The sequence below is a fragment of the Castor canadensis genome, chromosome 1 (assembly GCF_047511655.1).
Source record: "Castor canadensis chromosome 1, mCasCan1.hap1v2, whole genome shotgun sequence".
Classification (NCBI taxonomy): Eukaryota; Metazoa; Chordata; class Mammalia; order Rodentia; family Castoridae; genus Castor; species Castor canadensis.
Window position 1 is genome coordinate 195462593 of NC_133386.1, and position 17609 is coordinate 195480201.

At 34.4% G+C, this 17609-nt stretch overlaps 1 protein-coding gene and 1 pseudogene across 1 annotated transcript; both read left to right on the plus strand.

Moving 5' to 3' along the window:
* The first annotated feature begins 476 nt into the window (after nt 1-476).
* Nucleotides 477-1401, plus strand: LOC141422231 (olfactory receptor 5B12-like; annotated as a pseudogene).
* A 12624-nt stretch (nt 1402-14025) lies between these two features.
* LOC109674991 (olfactory receptor 5B3-like) lies at nt 14026-14973 on the plus strand. Its single transcript, XM_020151842.2, has one exon. It carries the CDS (start codon nt 14029-14031, stop codon nt 14971-14973), a length of 945 nt encoding a protein of 314 aa, XP_020007431.1. The 5' UTR covers nt 14026-14028.
* Nucleotides 14974-17609: the final 2636 nt, after the last annotated feature.

The following is a 17609-nucleotide window of genomic DNA, read 5'->3' on the forward strand; positions in this document are numbered from 1 at the left end:
ATTAGCACCACAAAAGGAAAACAAAAGCAAAACTACTAAACAAATAGAAGTCATCTACTAGAATAATGGTATTCTACTTTAATGTAAAAATAGTTTATATTGAGCTATTATATAATAGGTTATATTATAAGTTTAATAGGAAGTACAATATTTTCCTGACCTTTTCCAGTTAATAATTAATTTCATGATCTCACATAACTTTTGTATTTTTGTGCACCTATGTTTAGTCATCTGTAGAGTTAAAGGATTTAGATGTATCATCTCCAAGATCCTTTTCTGTAGGGCACTCTATGTTCTAGCACTAATTTAAAGTTGCATTTTATTGTCATAGCATGCTTTAGATCAGAACTTGTGGAAAGAAGTTATTTTGAAACTGAAATAAGGCACAGAGATTACTAATATCTGCAAAGTCTTCCCTGTACTTGTCATTCTAATTCTCTTTTCTCATTTTCTACAAAGAAGCTATATAATTGCCAATGGAAAACAGTACAGAAGTGACTGAGTTCATTCTTGTGGGGTTACTTGATGACCCAGAACTGCAGACCCTACTTTTTATAATGTTTCTCATCTACCTCAGCAATCTGGCTGGGAACCTAGGAATAAGTGGATTGATCCTGCTGGACTCTCATCTTCACGCCCCTAAGTACTTTTTCCTCAATAACCTGTCCATGGTCGACATTGGTTATACTTCAGCTGTCACTCCCAATGTGATGGAAGGTCTCCTTACAAGAGAAAAATTTATATCTCTCAATGCTTGTATCATTCAGTTCTTTTTCTTTGGAGGCTTTGTCATTGTAGAAAGTTTCCTCTTGTCTTCCATGGCTTATGACTGCTATGCAGCAGTGTGTAAGCTTCTGCATTACACCACCATCATAACCACAAATATGTGTGTTTGTCTGACCATGGGCGCCTATATCTGTGGTTTCTTGAATGCTGCCATCTATCCTGGGAATATTTTCATGCTTTCGTTCTGCAAGTCCAATGTGGTTGATATTCTGTAATGCTCCTCCTATCCTGGCTCTTTCATACTCAGACACCTCCATTAGTGAGATGGTTATTTTTTCTATAGTGAGATTCAATACCCTGTTCTCTATCCTCATCATCTTTATCTCCTACCTGTTTATATTCATTACCATCCTGAGGATGCACTCATCAGAAGAATGACAGAAGGCCTTTTCCACTTGTGCTTCTCACCACATTGCAATCTCCATCTTGTGTGGAACAGTCATCTTCATGTACTTACATCCCAGCTCCAGTCACTCCATGGATACTGACAAAATGGCATCTGTGTTCTACACTATGGTCATCCCCATGTTAAACCCACTTGTCTACAGCCTGAGGAACAAAGAGGTTAAGAATGCCTTCAAAAAGGCTGCAGAGAAAGCAAAATCTTCTATATAATTCATATTTTAATCACACATATCTGTAATAAGGCAATTCTAGCACCTCAAACAAATATATAGAAAATATTTACCATTCCACCTATCTCTAACTTGTTGCTATTATTAGCCCAAAGCCTTAAATATTAAGATACCTAGAAATAATGTTTTTAAAAATATTACCCTTGAACATAGAATTCTGATTTTAAAAACTCTTGCAAATAGCCATGCTCATCTGAACTCCCACATGGGCACATGTAATCACACATGCATATAAGCACTGCAAACACATAAATCATACTTAAGAAAATCGTGAAACTCACACACTTATGTATGGAGAAATTTATTCAAAGCAGAGGTAACACAGGTCTGTTGTTAAAATTATTTTGGTGTCCAACAATACATTGTTAGTGTCAATAATTTGATTTGTTTAATGGAATCAATATATGAAGTTATTAAAATGCTATGGTTATAATTTTAAATTTTAAAGCATTTAAAGTGTGTATATTTTAATGTTTATATCCATACTGAGAACATTTTCAATTTATTGTTTTTGATTAACATGTGTTAATGGTACCAGTTAGTGTGCATTTCAACACATGTATAGAGCATGCACTTACCAAATTAATTAGCATTTCTGTATCTTATCATTTCTACATACTTGCAGCTTCTGAGTCTTGTCTTCTAGATTTTCATAAAATATGTAATAGGTTATTGGGACCTATATTAAACCTATAGTTGTTTTTTTGTTTATTTTTTTCAGTACCAGTACTTGAACTCAGGGTCTTCATCTTGAGCCACTCCACCAGTCCTATTTTTGTAATAGGTTTTTTTGAGATAGGGTTTCAAAAAGTATTTGCCTGGGCTGGCTTTGAGCCATGCTCCTCCTGATATCTGCCTCCTGAGTACCTAGGATTACAGGTGTGAGCCATCAGCACCTAACAAACCAACAGTTTTTGAAGTACACCAGATTTCTTCCTTCAATCTGCATTTCAAGAACAGAATAATATTTTATGAAAATACAAATTAAATTCACAGTGCGTTTTAATAAAGGTTGAGAATTAGCTTTTTATCTACGTACATCAAGATATAAAATTAAGGGGCTAAATTACTTACAACCATGCATGTAATATACTTTGATCGCACACCCCATCTATTACTCTTCCTTGTCCCTCATCCTTACCCACTGTTTCCCCTTCCATTATACCTTCCTAGTAATCCTTTTTTTATTATCTTGTTTTTTTCTTAGCTTCCCCAAGTCAGAGAAAACATTGATATCCTATGTCACCTTAGTCAAAATGGCATAGTCAAGAAAACAAGTAACAACAAATACTGGTGAGGATGTGGAGAAATAGGAACTCTTACTCACTGCTGTGGGAAATGTAAATTAGCCACACTATGAAAATCAGTTTCAAGGTTCCCCCCAAAAAATTAAAAATAGAATTTCCATATGGTTCAGAATACCCCTTCTGTGTATATACCCAAAAGCATCAAAATCATCTTACCATGGAGATACCTGTATACCCAAGTTTATCACAGCACTATTCACAATAGCCAAAATTTATGATTGCCCTAGGTAACCATCAACAGACAAAAGAATAATGAGAGTGTGGTGGAGATACATAATGGAGTTTTACTCAACCTTTATAAAAATGAAATTATGTTATTTTCTGGAAAAAGGATGGAACTGGAGAATTCACATTTATTAAGATACATCCAAAGATCAATGTGTAGATGTATAATTGCTTCTGTGTTCTTGTTCTAAATGACAATAAATATATTCTGTCAGCACTTCCTTTGTAAGATGAACTTCTATATTAGTGAAGCATTATCTAAAAATAATATGCTATGTTATAATTTTAATACAGAAAAAACATGATAATTTTAAATATTAACTACAGCAGTGTAGACTTTGCTATTTCCCCAATACTCTGCTAGTTTTGGCAGCAGAGTGGAACACATAATTGCATCATTAGTGGCAACAAATGGACAGGGGCCAGTAGCTGGTCCATACGTGGTGATTCTTCCCAGAACCAGGCAGACTCCTATAGTAACTGACCACAAACTGGTGACTACTACTAAAGCACAGAGCCAACCATGTCACCAAGGAAAGGCTTGTTGGGGTTGACTAAAATGTCTAGACACTCTGATATGTCATGTTAAATAGAACACCAAATGTAGATTAGAGAAAACTTGAACCGAAATTTCCATATAGTATTGAAACAGTGAAAATGCAACAACAGCAGGCTCCTGGTAGATCTGAACCACGGTATCATCCAGTGCTAAAATAGAGGAGATAATTATAGGCTGAGAGTAAATAAGCAGACTGCTTAAATTTCTGGGAATACGGAGTCTCATTGAAAGTTGATAAATAACTATTCTATCAATGCCCATATGACATTGCATACCAGCAGCATAATAGATATAAGGAAGCCATGACCTCACTTAAAAGTTCAAAGAAGGTGGCAGTAACTGAAGAAACAGTAATTAGCATAGAAGTGAGCTCAGATATACAAATTAAAACACTGGGCATTTGAACAAAACCCAATGAGTGTAGGAAAAGAGTGAAATGATTCGATGCTCTAAAACAGAAACTTAAAAGAGAGATGGTAACAATGTATACAGTCAAATAGAAATACTTGAGATTAAAAACACATTCTCTGAAATTAAAAACACGATAGAAGGCATCAAAGTAAGGCAGGTCAAAGAGAAGAAAGATTTACTGAGCTTAAAGGGATGTTACTTAATTTAGAAAAGTAAAAATAAAATAGAAAATGAGTGAATTAAACTTACAATAATATTGGTTTATAAAAAGAGCAAATATTCAGGTAATTGAGATGCAAAAGGGCCTTAACAATACCAAATATATAGAAATCTTATGCAAAGAAATAATTACAGAAGATTTCTGAAAACCAGAGGATAAAATATTCAGATAAAGGAAATCTAAAAGCAGATTTAACTCAATCAAATCTACCCCAGTACATGTCACAATCAAGCTCTCAAAAGCGAGAGGAAAAGAAAATGTTCTCAAGGCAGCAACATGAAAGAAACACATAATACATATGGATGTCTGAATATGGAACATGGCAGGCATCTCAGAAAAAACCTTATAGGCTAGGAGAGAGTGACAAGAGAAACTCTACAATGACACCACAGAAACACAGAAGAAGAAGACTATTATGAAAAACTGTACACAAACAAATCTGATAAGCTAGAAAAAAGTGAACACAGTCCTAGACACATCCACCAACCAAGACTGAATCATGAAAAAAATAGAAAATATGACTGACCAATAACAAGTAACATAACTGAATCAGTAATAAAAAGTCTTATATCAGAGAAAAGTCCCAGACCACACGCCTGATCTATTGAGTTCCAGAAAGCATTAAAAGAACAGATAGAACATCAGACAAAGTACTGATAATCAGAATATACAGGGAACTCAAAAAACTAAACTCTCCCAAAATTAATGAACCAATGGGCAACTGAACAAAACAGAATTTTCTCAAAAGAAGAAATTCAAATGGCCAAAAAATGCATGAAAAAATGCTCACCATCTCTAGCCATAAAGGAAATGAAAATCAAAACCACACTAAGATTTCACCTCACCCCTGTTAGAATAGCCGTCATTAAAAACACCAACAACAACAGGCGCTGGCAAGGATGTGGGAAAAAAAGAACCCTTGTATACTGCTGGTGGGAATGCAAACTAGTACAAGCATTCTGGAAAAAAATTTGGAGGCTTCTTAAAAATCTAAACACAGATCTGCCATATTATCCAGCAATCCCACTCCTAGGGATGTGACTCAGGTTACTCCAGAGGCACTTGCACATCCATGTTTATTGCAGCGCTATTCACAATAGCCAAGTTATGGAAACAACCAAGATGCCCCACTACTGACGAGTGGATCAAGAAAATGTGGTATCTATACACAATGGAATTTTATGTGGTATTTGTACACAATGGAATTTACTCAACCCTAAAGAAGAATGAAATCTTATCATTTGCAAGTAAATGGATGGAACTGGAGAACATCATTCTGAGCAAGGTTAGCCAGGCCCAAAAGACCAAAAATCATATATTCTCCCTCATATCCAAATTTTAGATCTAGGGTAAATACAGCATGTGGTTGGACTTTGGTCACATGATAAGGTGAGCGCACACAGGGTGGTGTGAGGATAGGTAAGAAACCCAAAAAACATGATAGTATTTGATGTCCTCAATGCAGAGGAACTAATGCAGAAACTTTAAAGCAATAGAGGTCAATAGGAGAAGAGGATCAGGAACTAGAGAGTTCAAGAAGAATCAACTGAGAATGTAACACATTTGTACACGGAAGCAATGCTAGGAATCTCCCTGTATAGCTGTCCTTATCTCAACTGGCAAAAATGCTTTGTCTTTCTTATTATTGTTTATACTCACTCTTCAACAAAATTAGAGATAAGGGAAGCAGAGTTTCTGCCTGGAAGCGGGGCCGGGGGGTGGGTAGTGGGGAGAGGAGGGAGTGGGGATGGGGGGAGAAATGGCTCAAACATTGTATGCACATATGAATAAATGAAAAGGAAAAGAAAAGAACTGATAGAAATTTTTGTTAAGTTATTCCAAACCACAAGAGATGAAGGACTTATTTCAAACATATTGTATGAGGGCACAGTTACTCTGATTAAAAAAGAAAAAAGCAGAAAGAGCACAATACAACAAAAAGAAAGAAAACTATGAATTAATATCCTTGATGAACAAAGATTTCCCTCAGCAAAATACTAGCAAACCAAATACTACAATGTATTAGAAAGATTATTCATAATGATAAAGTGGAATTTATCCCAGAGATGTAAGGAGGTCTTAACACACGCAAATGAATTTTTTAAAAGGGCAAAAACCATGGGATTATCAACAAACCATGTTGTTGATAAATTTAACAATTTGCAATTTTAAACTTACTGAATAAGCCAGGCGCCATTATCTCACACTTGTAATCCTAGCTACTCAGGAGACAGAGATCAGAAGGTTTGCGGTTCAAAGCCAGTCCAGGCAAGTAGTTTAAGAGACCCTATCTCAACAAACCCTTCACAAAAATAGGGCTGGTGAAGTGGCTCAAAGTGAAGGCCCTGAGTTCAAGCTTGAGTACTGAAAAAAAAATTGCCAAACAAGCTAAGTATTGAAATTATGTGACTCAACCTAGTGAAGACTATTTATAAGCCAACAGGTGATGTTTCCCTGAATGAGGGAAAGCTGAAAGCCTTCAGACCAAGAACAGAAACAAGGAAAGAATTTTCTTTTTTATCACTTTCATTCATCATACTGAACAAAGTCCTAGCTACTGCAATCAAACAAAAGAAGAAGACGTTCATATTGGGAAAAAAAGGAAGACAAATTGTCACTGGTGGCAGAAGACATACTGTTACATAAAGAACACTGGAAAAATTCCACCAAAAAACTGTTGGAACTAATAATAAATGACATCAGCAAAGATGCAGAATAAAAATAGACACACAAAAATTTGTAACAATTCTGTTTTTAATTATACAAAATAATGGGTTACAATATGCATTTCCATACATGCATATAATAAAGCTTATTAACTCCATCCCCATCCCTTTCCCCCTCTACCCTCCAGCCCTCCCGAATAGTCTTCCATCTTTGTTCATGACTATTTTTTTAGTTTATTTGTATTTATGTGCCTAGATTCCACATATGAGAAAGAACATGTGGTATTTGTCTAACTGAGCTGAGTCTGGCTTACTTCATTTAACCCAATGATCTCAAGATCCATCCAGTTTCTAAGAAATAACATAATTTTCTTCTTCTTTATGGCTGAATAATTCTCCACTTGTATATATACACCATACATGCACAAAAATAGATATGAAGACCAATATACTAAAATTGAAGACTCAGACATGTATTCACACAGCTACAGCCATCTGATTTTTTACAAAGGAGTCCAAAACACACTTTGGAGAAAAGAGACCCTCTTCAATAAATGGTGTTGGGAATACTAGATCTCCACATGCAGAACACTGAAACTAGATCCTTGTCTCTGATGTTCTATTAATATCAATTCAAAGTGCATCAAGATCTTAATATAAGCCATGAAACTTTGAAACTTGCAGAATAGAACAAGTAAAATGCCACAACATATAGGCAGAACTCCAGTAGCTTAGCAATTAAGAGAAACAATTGACAAATGAGACTGCCTCAAATAAAAAGCTTCTGCACAACAAAGGAAATAGACCCATATAGACAACCTACAAAATGGGAGCAAATCTTTGTCAGCTATACATCTGAGAAGAGATTAACAAGCTGAATACACTGAAAGCTCCCAAAGAATCACCAACCATATGAAAAAAGGAACTGATAATTTTCAAAAGAAGTACAAATGTCCAAGAAATGCATGAAGAAATGCATCCCTGACTGTAAAGGAAATGTAAATCAAAACAACATGGAAATTTCACCTCATTCCAGTTGGAATGCTGTCAACAAGAACACAAGCAACAAATACTGGTGAGGATGTTGGGAAAAAGGAAACTTTACCCACTGGCAGGTGGGAATGTAACTTAGTACAACCCCCATGGAAAACAGTACCAATTACTGCTGCAAACTAAAAATAAACCTGCCAGTGATCCAGTGATATCATTCCTGGGAATATATCCAAAGAAATACAAGTCAGGGCACAGGAGAGGCACTTGTACACCTAAGTTTATTGCAGCACTAGTCACAATAGCCAAGCTATGAAAACATCCCAGATGCTCTACAACTGATGAATTGATTAAGAAAGTGTGGTATATATATACAATGGTATATATACACAGCCATAAAGAAGAATGAAATTATGTCATTTGTAGGTAAATGCATGAAACCATACATCATAATGCTATTCAAAGTAAGACAGATTCAGAAAGACAAAGCCTACATATTTTCTTTCGTGTGTGGAAATTAGACCTAAAAGATAAAGGTGTACACAAATATATAAATGATTGTATATACATATATACAGAACATGTTTATAATAGTTGAACTGTTTGAGGTGATTAGCAAGAGGCAGAAAAGGAAAAGAGATTGATAGCGAGTAGTTAATCAGAATTCATTGCATCTGTGTTTGAAGACAGCATGATCAATACACTGGGAGTAGGTTATTGGTGGATGGGAAGATCAGAGTAACAGAGGGGCTTAATCTGACTAAAGAAACAGATTCTTGTGTGAAATATCACATTAAAACCCCTCTGAACAATGAAAGTGTAGTTTAAAAGATGAAGGACATGAGTATAAAACAGATCCTATTTGGGGGTGGGTACTAGTGGTAAACAGGGGAATGGATGGAGAAGATGAGTATGGTTGGTGTATTAATATACTTATTTGAAAATAGAAAAATAAGACTGTTTTAAGAAGTGAGGATGGGGATGAGGGAGAATGATACAGAGGGTGAATCTTACCAAGTTACCTTGTAAGCTTATATGGGAATGTCAAAATAAAAATCCCCTGTACAACAAAAATATGCTAATAAAATGCTTTTAAAAACTAAACAAAACCAAAAGGGCTGAGAGTTTGGCTCAAGTGGTAAGACTACCTGCCTACTATGAGCAAGGTCCCGAGTTCAAATCCGAGTATTGCCAAAAATTAAAGGACTAGTAAACTCAACTTAAAAAATAAGACCTAACAATTCATTGCCTACAGTAAATGAACCTGTTGCCAAAGAATGACTTAAAGTAAAAGTCATTACTTTTGGAAACCAAGGGTAAACAAATGTAGCTATACTAATCTCTGACAAAGCAGACTTCCTAGCAAGATTAATTGGAAGAGATGAAGGTCACTTCATATTGAAAAAGGGAATGACCCTTCAAAATGGTGTAATACTTGTAAATACATGCATGCCAGATGTCAGCACACACTTTCATAAAACAAAGAGCACTGGAGTGCTTTTATAAGCACTGAGTAGATTGCAACACAGTAATAGGGGATGATCTCAATATCCCACTATCACCAATACATATGTCAACAAGACAAAATTAAACAAAGAAATTTAAAAATTAAGTGATACTATAGACCAAAAGATGTAACAGAATATTTCATACAACAGCTGTAGAATACACTTTCTTCTCAGTAGCTCATGTATCTTTCTTCAAAATAGGGCATATTTTAGGATATCATGCAAGTCTTAACAAACATACAAATATAAAAAATAACCTCCTGTATTTTAACAGATCATAATAAATAATGAATAAAACTAGAAATCAACAATAAAAGTAATCATAGAAGATATCCAAACACCTGGAGATTAAACAATACACTACTGAATAAGCAATGGTTTGTCAGAGGGAAAAAAAAGGTGAAATTGAAAAAAATTCCTAGAATCCAAAGAAAAGGAAACACAGTTTGGAATATTTCATATATAATGTTATTATATAATATATAATTGTAGTATGTTGTTAATTATTATAAATAATCATGCTTCATATAATATGTTGCATATTTTATATTATATATGTATGTGTAGTAATCCTATATAGGATTATTATTCGTCTGTAAAGAATAGAAAGAATAGTGAAATTATGTCATTTGCTGGGAAATGAATGAAATTGGAAATCACCAAGTTAAGCAAAATAAGCCAGACTCAGAAAGATAAAAAGGGAATGTTTTCTCACATGACAGTCTAGACCTTAAAAAATGAAACAAAGTGACAGAAATATAAAGTGGGGACTCTCAGGGAGGAACCATTTAAAGGGAAGAGGGCAAAAGGATAGTGTTATGGGGGATGAGTATGATCAATGTAGTTTACAGGCATGTATGAAAATAGAATAATGAAACCCATTAAATAGTGTTAAAAGGAAAGGCAAGAGCAGTTAGAAAGAGTAATAGAGAAGGTCATACTACAGAAGTATCACATTGAAATTCCTTGGTACATGTAATATAATTTTTAATTAGCAAAGTGCATTGTATGTACGTGTATAAATATCAATAAACCCATTATTTTGCAGAATAAAAATAATAATTATAAAACAATAATTAGTGCAGATGTGCTATAACTGCAAAGGAAAAAAATGTTCATCTCCTGGTAGCTGAAACTTTAAGAGTGGGTGTTGCCAAGAAGTGAAGAGAGTAGGAATGGGAGGAACGAATTGGGAAAGTCCCTTTGGTGGATCCTAAGTTACAGTTAAATAAAAGCAAGAAGCTCTTCCATGTTATTGCAAAGTAGGGTGACTATAGATAACAATGACATACTGTATTTTTCTAAAACCTAGACAGATTTTGAAAGATTTTCAAAAAATTTAAAAGTGTTCACCATAAAGAAATGATAAATGTTTGAGGAAATAAACATGCTAATGTGATTTCTACAGTAAAAAATGTATACATGTATAGAAACTTCTTGTGGTACTCTGGTAATGTGTATATTTTTATTTGTCAATTGAAAATGAATTAATTTTTTAAAATTAGTAAACAGCCTAATCCCTACAGGCATCTTAATTGCTTCTTCCTTAGGAAAGCAGGATGAGGAGCACCAGATACTCTCACAGGGGAAATCTCCAGAGCCCTCCAAGTCTCTATAATTCTCTCCATGTCCCCATATATTGGCCTCTGAAATTGACATGACTCAACAGCACATCATTTTAAAAGGGACACATGGCATGCCATTCTCCTTGGATATCATGTTGTCATCTGGATGATGATCATTGTAAGTAGATACAGGATGAGAATTTGCTATGAGCCTTTATCCATAGACAGGGAAAGCATTCAAAGATAAAAATCACATTGGTGAACTTTTAAATGATAACCACATGAGTTATTTTATAAAATTCTTTTATTCATTATTTACAGACATAGTCTGTGAATTATGTGAGATAACCTTGTCATGTATATCTTAAAAATAAGGATGAAGTAAGTGACTTCCAAATGCACAGAAAGAATTAACAATATATTTGGAATCTGATCCATGTTAATGTCCTTTTCTCTATTTTTCCCTTGTCAATGTTGAAACCTTGCAACCACTATCTTGGAAGGTGCTCCTCTAAAAGTAGTTATGCAACATTTCATGGCTGATTTTATTATTTCAAACTCACCATTCTAGATTAATTGTTCTTTCTATTGAAGGAAACATTTAAGTGAGAAGTATAACACATGTAAAAGTAGGGGCCACCTATACTCCTACACTCATTCTATTTTCAGGGACCTGAAAATAGAATTATCTTTTTATAAACCATTCTAAAATGCTGAGGCAATAAATATTAGCATCACTTATAATGTCTAAATGTCTATCATAGGAGTTTTAATGATTCATAAATAAATAATTCATCTTCTGAAAAAAAAAGAAAGAACCAAAAACAGGATAGCTGATACTTTGATTGATAATGTGACTTTGCCTTATTCACTATATACTTGTATCTCATCAGAGATAAGGAATCAAACAAAAACAAATACCCAGGATAGTGAAATGATCCTTTTCAAAACTTCAAAGTCTCCTAAATGGATTAAGTGCCCTAAACTACGTGTCAACCTATTTGCCATTATCTCATGCTTATTCTTGGAAGGTATCTTTAATTCTTGAATGTGGAGTTTTTCTCACAACTTACATAATTTTAGATGATTATACTTCTCAAATAGTCAGTTTCATTATTAATAGACTAATAATAATAATACTACCTATCTTACATATACTCCAAATACATATATATACATATATATATATATATATATATATATACACGCACACATAATTTATGTATCATAAGTTGTAAAACAGTACATGCTAACAGTGACCATGTGTGTTAGGACTGGAAGCCACTATGTCTTAGGGCACGCTCATAAATTAAAGTTGCAATAGCTTAGGAGAAAGATGGTAGGAGATATTAGATAGGTTTAGATGGATATCATTCCAAAGCTTTCAATTAAAATAAAGAAATTTTAATAGTGTTACTACATAAGAATAGATTCAAATAAAACATTTTTCAATGCAGAACATGCCACCAAAACAAATCTGTGAAGTAAAGAAAGCTGAAAAACATTAACCTCCAAGGCTTTCTTTGATTTGGCTATGTCAACAAACTAACAAGAGAAAGAAAGAGATTTAAGGACAATGGACTCTATGAATTCCAAGGATGAATTGGCTTAAAGACTGGCTGGATGGAATTGCAAGAGAAATATTCAGACATTTGGAGTAAAGACAGACTAGGAAACAGAGAGCACCAAAATTTGAATGAGCATTCACACTCAACCATAACTGAGTCCCTGGATATCAGAATTGACCTTGATCAAAATATGAAGATTATTATACCACCCTAAATGACATGATAGTTAATACCCATTAGACCGTGCTTAACAGAAAGAATTTTATCATCTTTCATGTGTTATCCTATTTAATTCTCATAACAACACCTCAAAGTAAATCTTGTTACCAGATTTATGTAGCAGGTGGAAATATGAAATTTACAGAAATTAGATTAGCAACAATGTTCCAGGGTAGGTAGTAAAAGATAGGACTGATATGGGTTACTTTCCAAGATCCTTGGCTCTATGTCTGCTAAATATGATGACATGCATTCATTCAAAATTGCCTATGCGTGACTGAAGTTGTGGCTCAGGTGGTAGACCACTTGCCTAGCAAGCATAGGGCTTGAGTTCAAACTCTGGTACTGCCAAAGAATATTGCCTATGCAAGTCGCACATGTTTTCCACCCCAGTAATCTACCACCACCACTATTCATACAGATGTGCTAGGACATATCAAAGATACACCATCTTAATCCCAATCAAAAGTTTATGGATTTAAAACTAACCATATCAATATATATATGGATGTTCTTTAATAACAATCAAGTGAACCTAGGGTAGGGAAATTAAAAATACAATTCAGAGCTTGCTAATTTTTTAGGACTTTTGTCATTGAAAGTGGGATTATTTCTATTTTCTAGATGTTTGTTTGTTTTAACCTCCAAAGTCATGTAAATAGATCATGAGAAAAATGAAATTACACCCAATCAATCACTCCATTAGCTCAATGTGAAACCCCACACTGAATATGAGCCAAAGGAAGCAATGAATTATTATAAATGTGGTTAAATTCAACTTGATTTAAATATAGTTTAGATCCTGAGATTTAGGAATCACTCAACCTGAGTTAAAAATTGGCATAGGTTTGGAATAGGGATTGCCATTTTAAAAGTGTACAAATATGATTTAATTATTCAACCTCTTCAGTTTAATAATTTTCATGAAGGTAATAGCCAATCAAAATTATACTATTGAAGAAAATAGTGAATTCCCAATGAAATTCTTTATAGCATTTCTGAAAAGTGAGCAAAAAGAAAATGTCAAGTTTTGCTGTGTTCAACACAAGTGAATTGGCAGATAGATACATCCAGGGAAGTCATTTTCATCAGGTGATTACATTGTCTACATCTCAGACAACAAGGATGTAAAATTTTTAAATTGTGATTTGTTAATATTTCTCAGATTTGACAGTGTGTAACTTTGTACATAATTGATGCACTCAATTTAATTCTAATTCTCATAGTTATTTTGTGGAACCTAGAATTACAAGTTATAGAGACAATGAAAGAACACATCTTGTATTTTCCTATTTTAATTTAGTTTTTAATCGTTCTGTTCCCTTTTTCTCACAGCTGCAGAGCATCTCAAGATTCTGGGATAATATTAATGGAAAATAGGACAGACATGACACAGTTCATCCTGTTGGGACTGACCAGTGACCCTGACCTACAGGTTCCCCTCTTTATCACCTTCCTCTTCATCTACCTCATCACCGTGGTTGGAAACCTGGGGATGATCATTTTGATTCTCTTGGACTCTCAGCTCCACACTCCCATGTACATTTTCCTTGGTAACCTTTCCCTGGCAGATTTTTGTTACTCTTCAGCTGTCACTCCAAAGGTCATGACTGGGCTCCTTTTGGGGGACAAGGTCATTTCCTATAATTCTTGCGCTGCTCAGATGTTCTTTTTCTCAGCCTTTGGTACAGTGGAAAATTATCTCTTGGCCTCAATGGCCTATGACCGCTATGCAGCAGTATGTAAGCCCCTGCATTATACCATCACCATGACAACAAGTGTGTGCGTTTGGCTAATCACAGGCTCTTATGTCATTAGTTTCCTGAATGCGTCCATCCACATTGGGGACACATTCAGTCTCTCATTCTGTAAATCCAATATGGTCCATCATTTTTTCTGTGAAATTCCAGCAGTCATGGTTCTCTCTTGCTCTGATAGAAAGGTTAGTGAAGCAATTCTTCTGTATGTTGTGAGCTTTAATGTCTTTTTTGCTCTTCTTGTTATCGGGGTGTCCTACATGTTCATCTTTATTACCATCCTAAAGATGCACTCAGCTGTAGGACTTCAAAAGGCTGTGTCCACCTGTGCCTCCCACTTCACTGCGGTCTCCATTTTCTATGGGACTGTTATCTTCATGTATTTACAGCCCATCTCCACTCACTCCATGAATAATGACAAAATTGCAGCTGTGTTTTATACTATGATCATCCCCATGCTGAACCCCATGGTCTACAGCCTCAGGAACAAGGAGGTCAAGAATGCATTATTAAAGCTCAAGAGTGCATTGATGTTTTGGAGGCAAAATATTCTGTAGAATTTTTGTTTTCACTTTGTGGGATATATAATTCCTTTATTTATAACCCTCAGATCTGCATGTGCTGAGTTACATCGAATGTCTACAATAAAGTTAAATTCTTTTCCTGTTCAAATTTGTGTTGTCTGGGAAAAAGTAAACATAATGTACAGAAATAAATACCAAAATTATAGTGGTTAAGATATCTTGGAATAAGGTTTCCAAAAACAAACAAACAAAAAGAATAATTTTTATGTGTTTTTTTTCTATGACATGTCAATGCAAATATAAGTAAAATAGTGCCACGATGCAAATCATGAACAGAGGAATGCATGTGGGTGTGAAGTGATATCACATACAGAGTGAAGCAAACTTTCCAGAATTATATGTAATATGGCTACTTGTGGTGGTTAATTTTGTGTGTTAATTTGACTGGATTAATGGATACCCAGGTAGATGGCAAAACATTTTTCCATATGTGCCTGTTAAGGTATTAGCAAAAGTCTGAAAGTCTAGTATTTTCAGCAGAGGACCTAATAAAGATCTACCTTCATCAGTGTGAATGGTCATCATCCAATCAGATGAGACCTTACACAAATAGAACAGGGAGTGGAGAAAGGGAAATTTCTCTGTGTCTCTGTCTTCTCTCTCTCTCTCGCCAGGACATCCATCTTCTTTCACTCTTTAATGTAGATATTCAGATTTTTGCCTGACTCTTGGGTCTTTGGTCTCCCAAACTCACACTAGCCATACCTCCCCTCCCTTCTCTGACTTCAAATTCATACTGAATTAACCACCCTCTTTCCTTAATCTCCAGCTTGTAGGCAGCACATCAAGGGGTTTCTCAACCTGCATAACCATGAGCCCATAAACATAATAAATCTCCTTCATACATGAATGTGTGTAAGTACATATTATATTATATAATATTATATTATATTATATTACATATCTTATTGATTCTGTTTCACTGGAGGACCCCAACTAATAAAATACTTGATAATCATAATTTGTATTTCATCTGAGTATTAGAATACAAATTTTCTAATTTCCTTACTCTTTCACTACTATTGTAAGAGTTCAATTTTGGAGAAGTGATGTCTCATTTAGTGGCAAGTGATACCCATAAAAGTATAATGTCATAATTCATAAAGAAACATTAAATCTAAAATTATTTAGAGAATTCCTATCTTGCTATGCTAGCATAATTACAACTAAACATAAATTATAGAATTTACAAATAATTATGAATTTCTGTGTAGAATTGAAACAGGACAATATTTGTTACAGGAAAAACATAAGTTACACTCAACATGCTAATATGAAATTCATTATTCATGTTTTTGCTTTTGATCTTCAAGGAGTTCAATACTATACAAAATCTACTCACAGGAATATGTGTCCATGTCTAACCTGTTATCACTAGAAAATAGAAAGTTTCAATACCTCACACTTGTATGTGCTAAGGGCTTGAATGTACTGAGATGTTAATGCTGTTCCTTGAGGGATAGTGTACTCACATCTCTATTTATGGTGACAGTTCTCTTACTTTTAATAATTATGTAATTTTATCAACATATTTTAAGGATAGTTTTGTTGAATATAGCTAATTTGTCAGATTTGGGGCTTTTGTTTTTATTAAAAACTTAAATATGTCACCATACCACATTTTATGGTTTCTTTTTAATTTTATTTATTATTTATTTATTTATTTTGTGGTACTGGGGCATAAACTCATGGCCTTCACCTTGAGCCACTCCATCAGCCCTATTTTTGTGAAGGGTTTTTCAAACTCATGAGCTATTTTCCCAGGCTGGCTTCAAATCTAGATCCTCCTGATCTCTGCCTCCTTAGTAGCTAGGATTACAGGTGTGAGCCACCAGTGCCTGGCCATGTCATGGTTTCCTGATGAGAAATTCTGAAGAGGAATCTCTTTTGGATGTAACAAGGTGGTTGGGTTTTTTTTTCTTTTTCATTAGCATAAATTACTTCTATATAGGGGTTCATTGTGATATTTACATACCTGCATATAATGCACTTTGATCAAATTCACCCTCTACTACTTTCAGAACTGTCTGGTCAATTTATCTGCCTATTTATTAGTTGGTTATTTATTCTTTTGATGTTTACTTTTTAGCATTTTATGTATTCTGCCTGTTAAGCCTTTGTCAGAGGAATACCTTGCAAAGATTTTCTCCCATTCTGTAGGTTGTCTCTTCATTCTGGTAATTGTTTCCATTGATGTGGAGAAACTTTTTAATTTGATATGATCCATTTATCCATTTGTTGTTGTGGTGGTGGTGGTAGTACTGGCAGTGGTTTGGAGATACTGAGGTTTTTTATGTTTTGGCTTTGTTTTTATTTTAGTAAAACACAAACAACATAAAATTTACCATCTTAATTATTTTTAAGTATACAGTTCACTGGTGTTAAGTACATTCACATTGTTGTGCAGGCATCCATCTCCAAAACTCTTTCTATCTTAGAAAATTGTAACTCTAAAATTATTGATTAATAACTCCCTATTTCCTGCACCACCAACCCCAGCCAGTCACTACTATACATTATTTCTTTATGATTTTGATTATTCTAGATTCCTCATATGAGTGAAATTATATACTATTCGTCTTTTTGTTACTGATTTGTTTCTTTTTTAT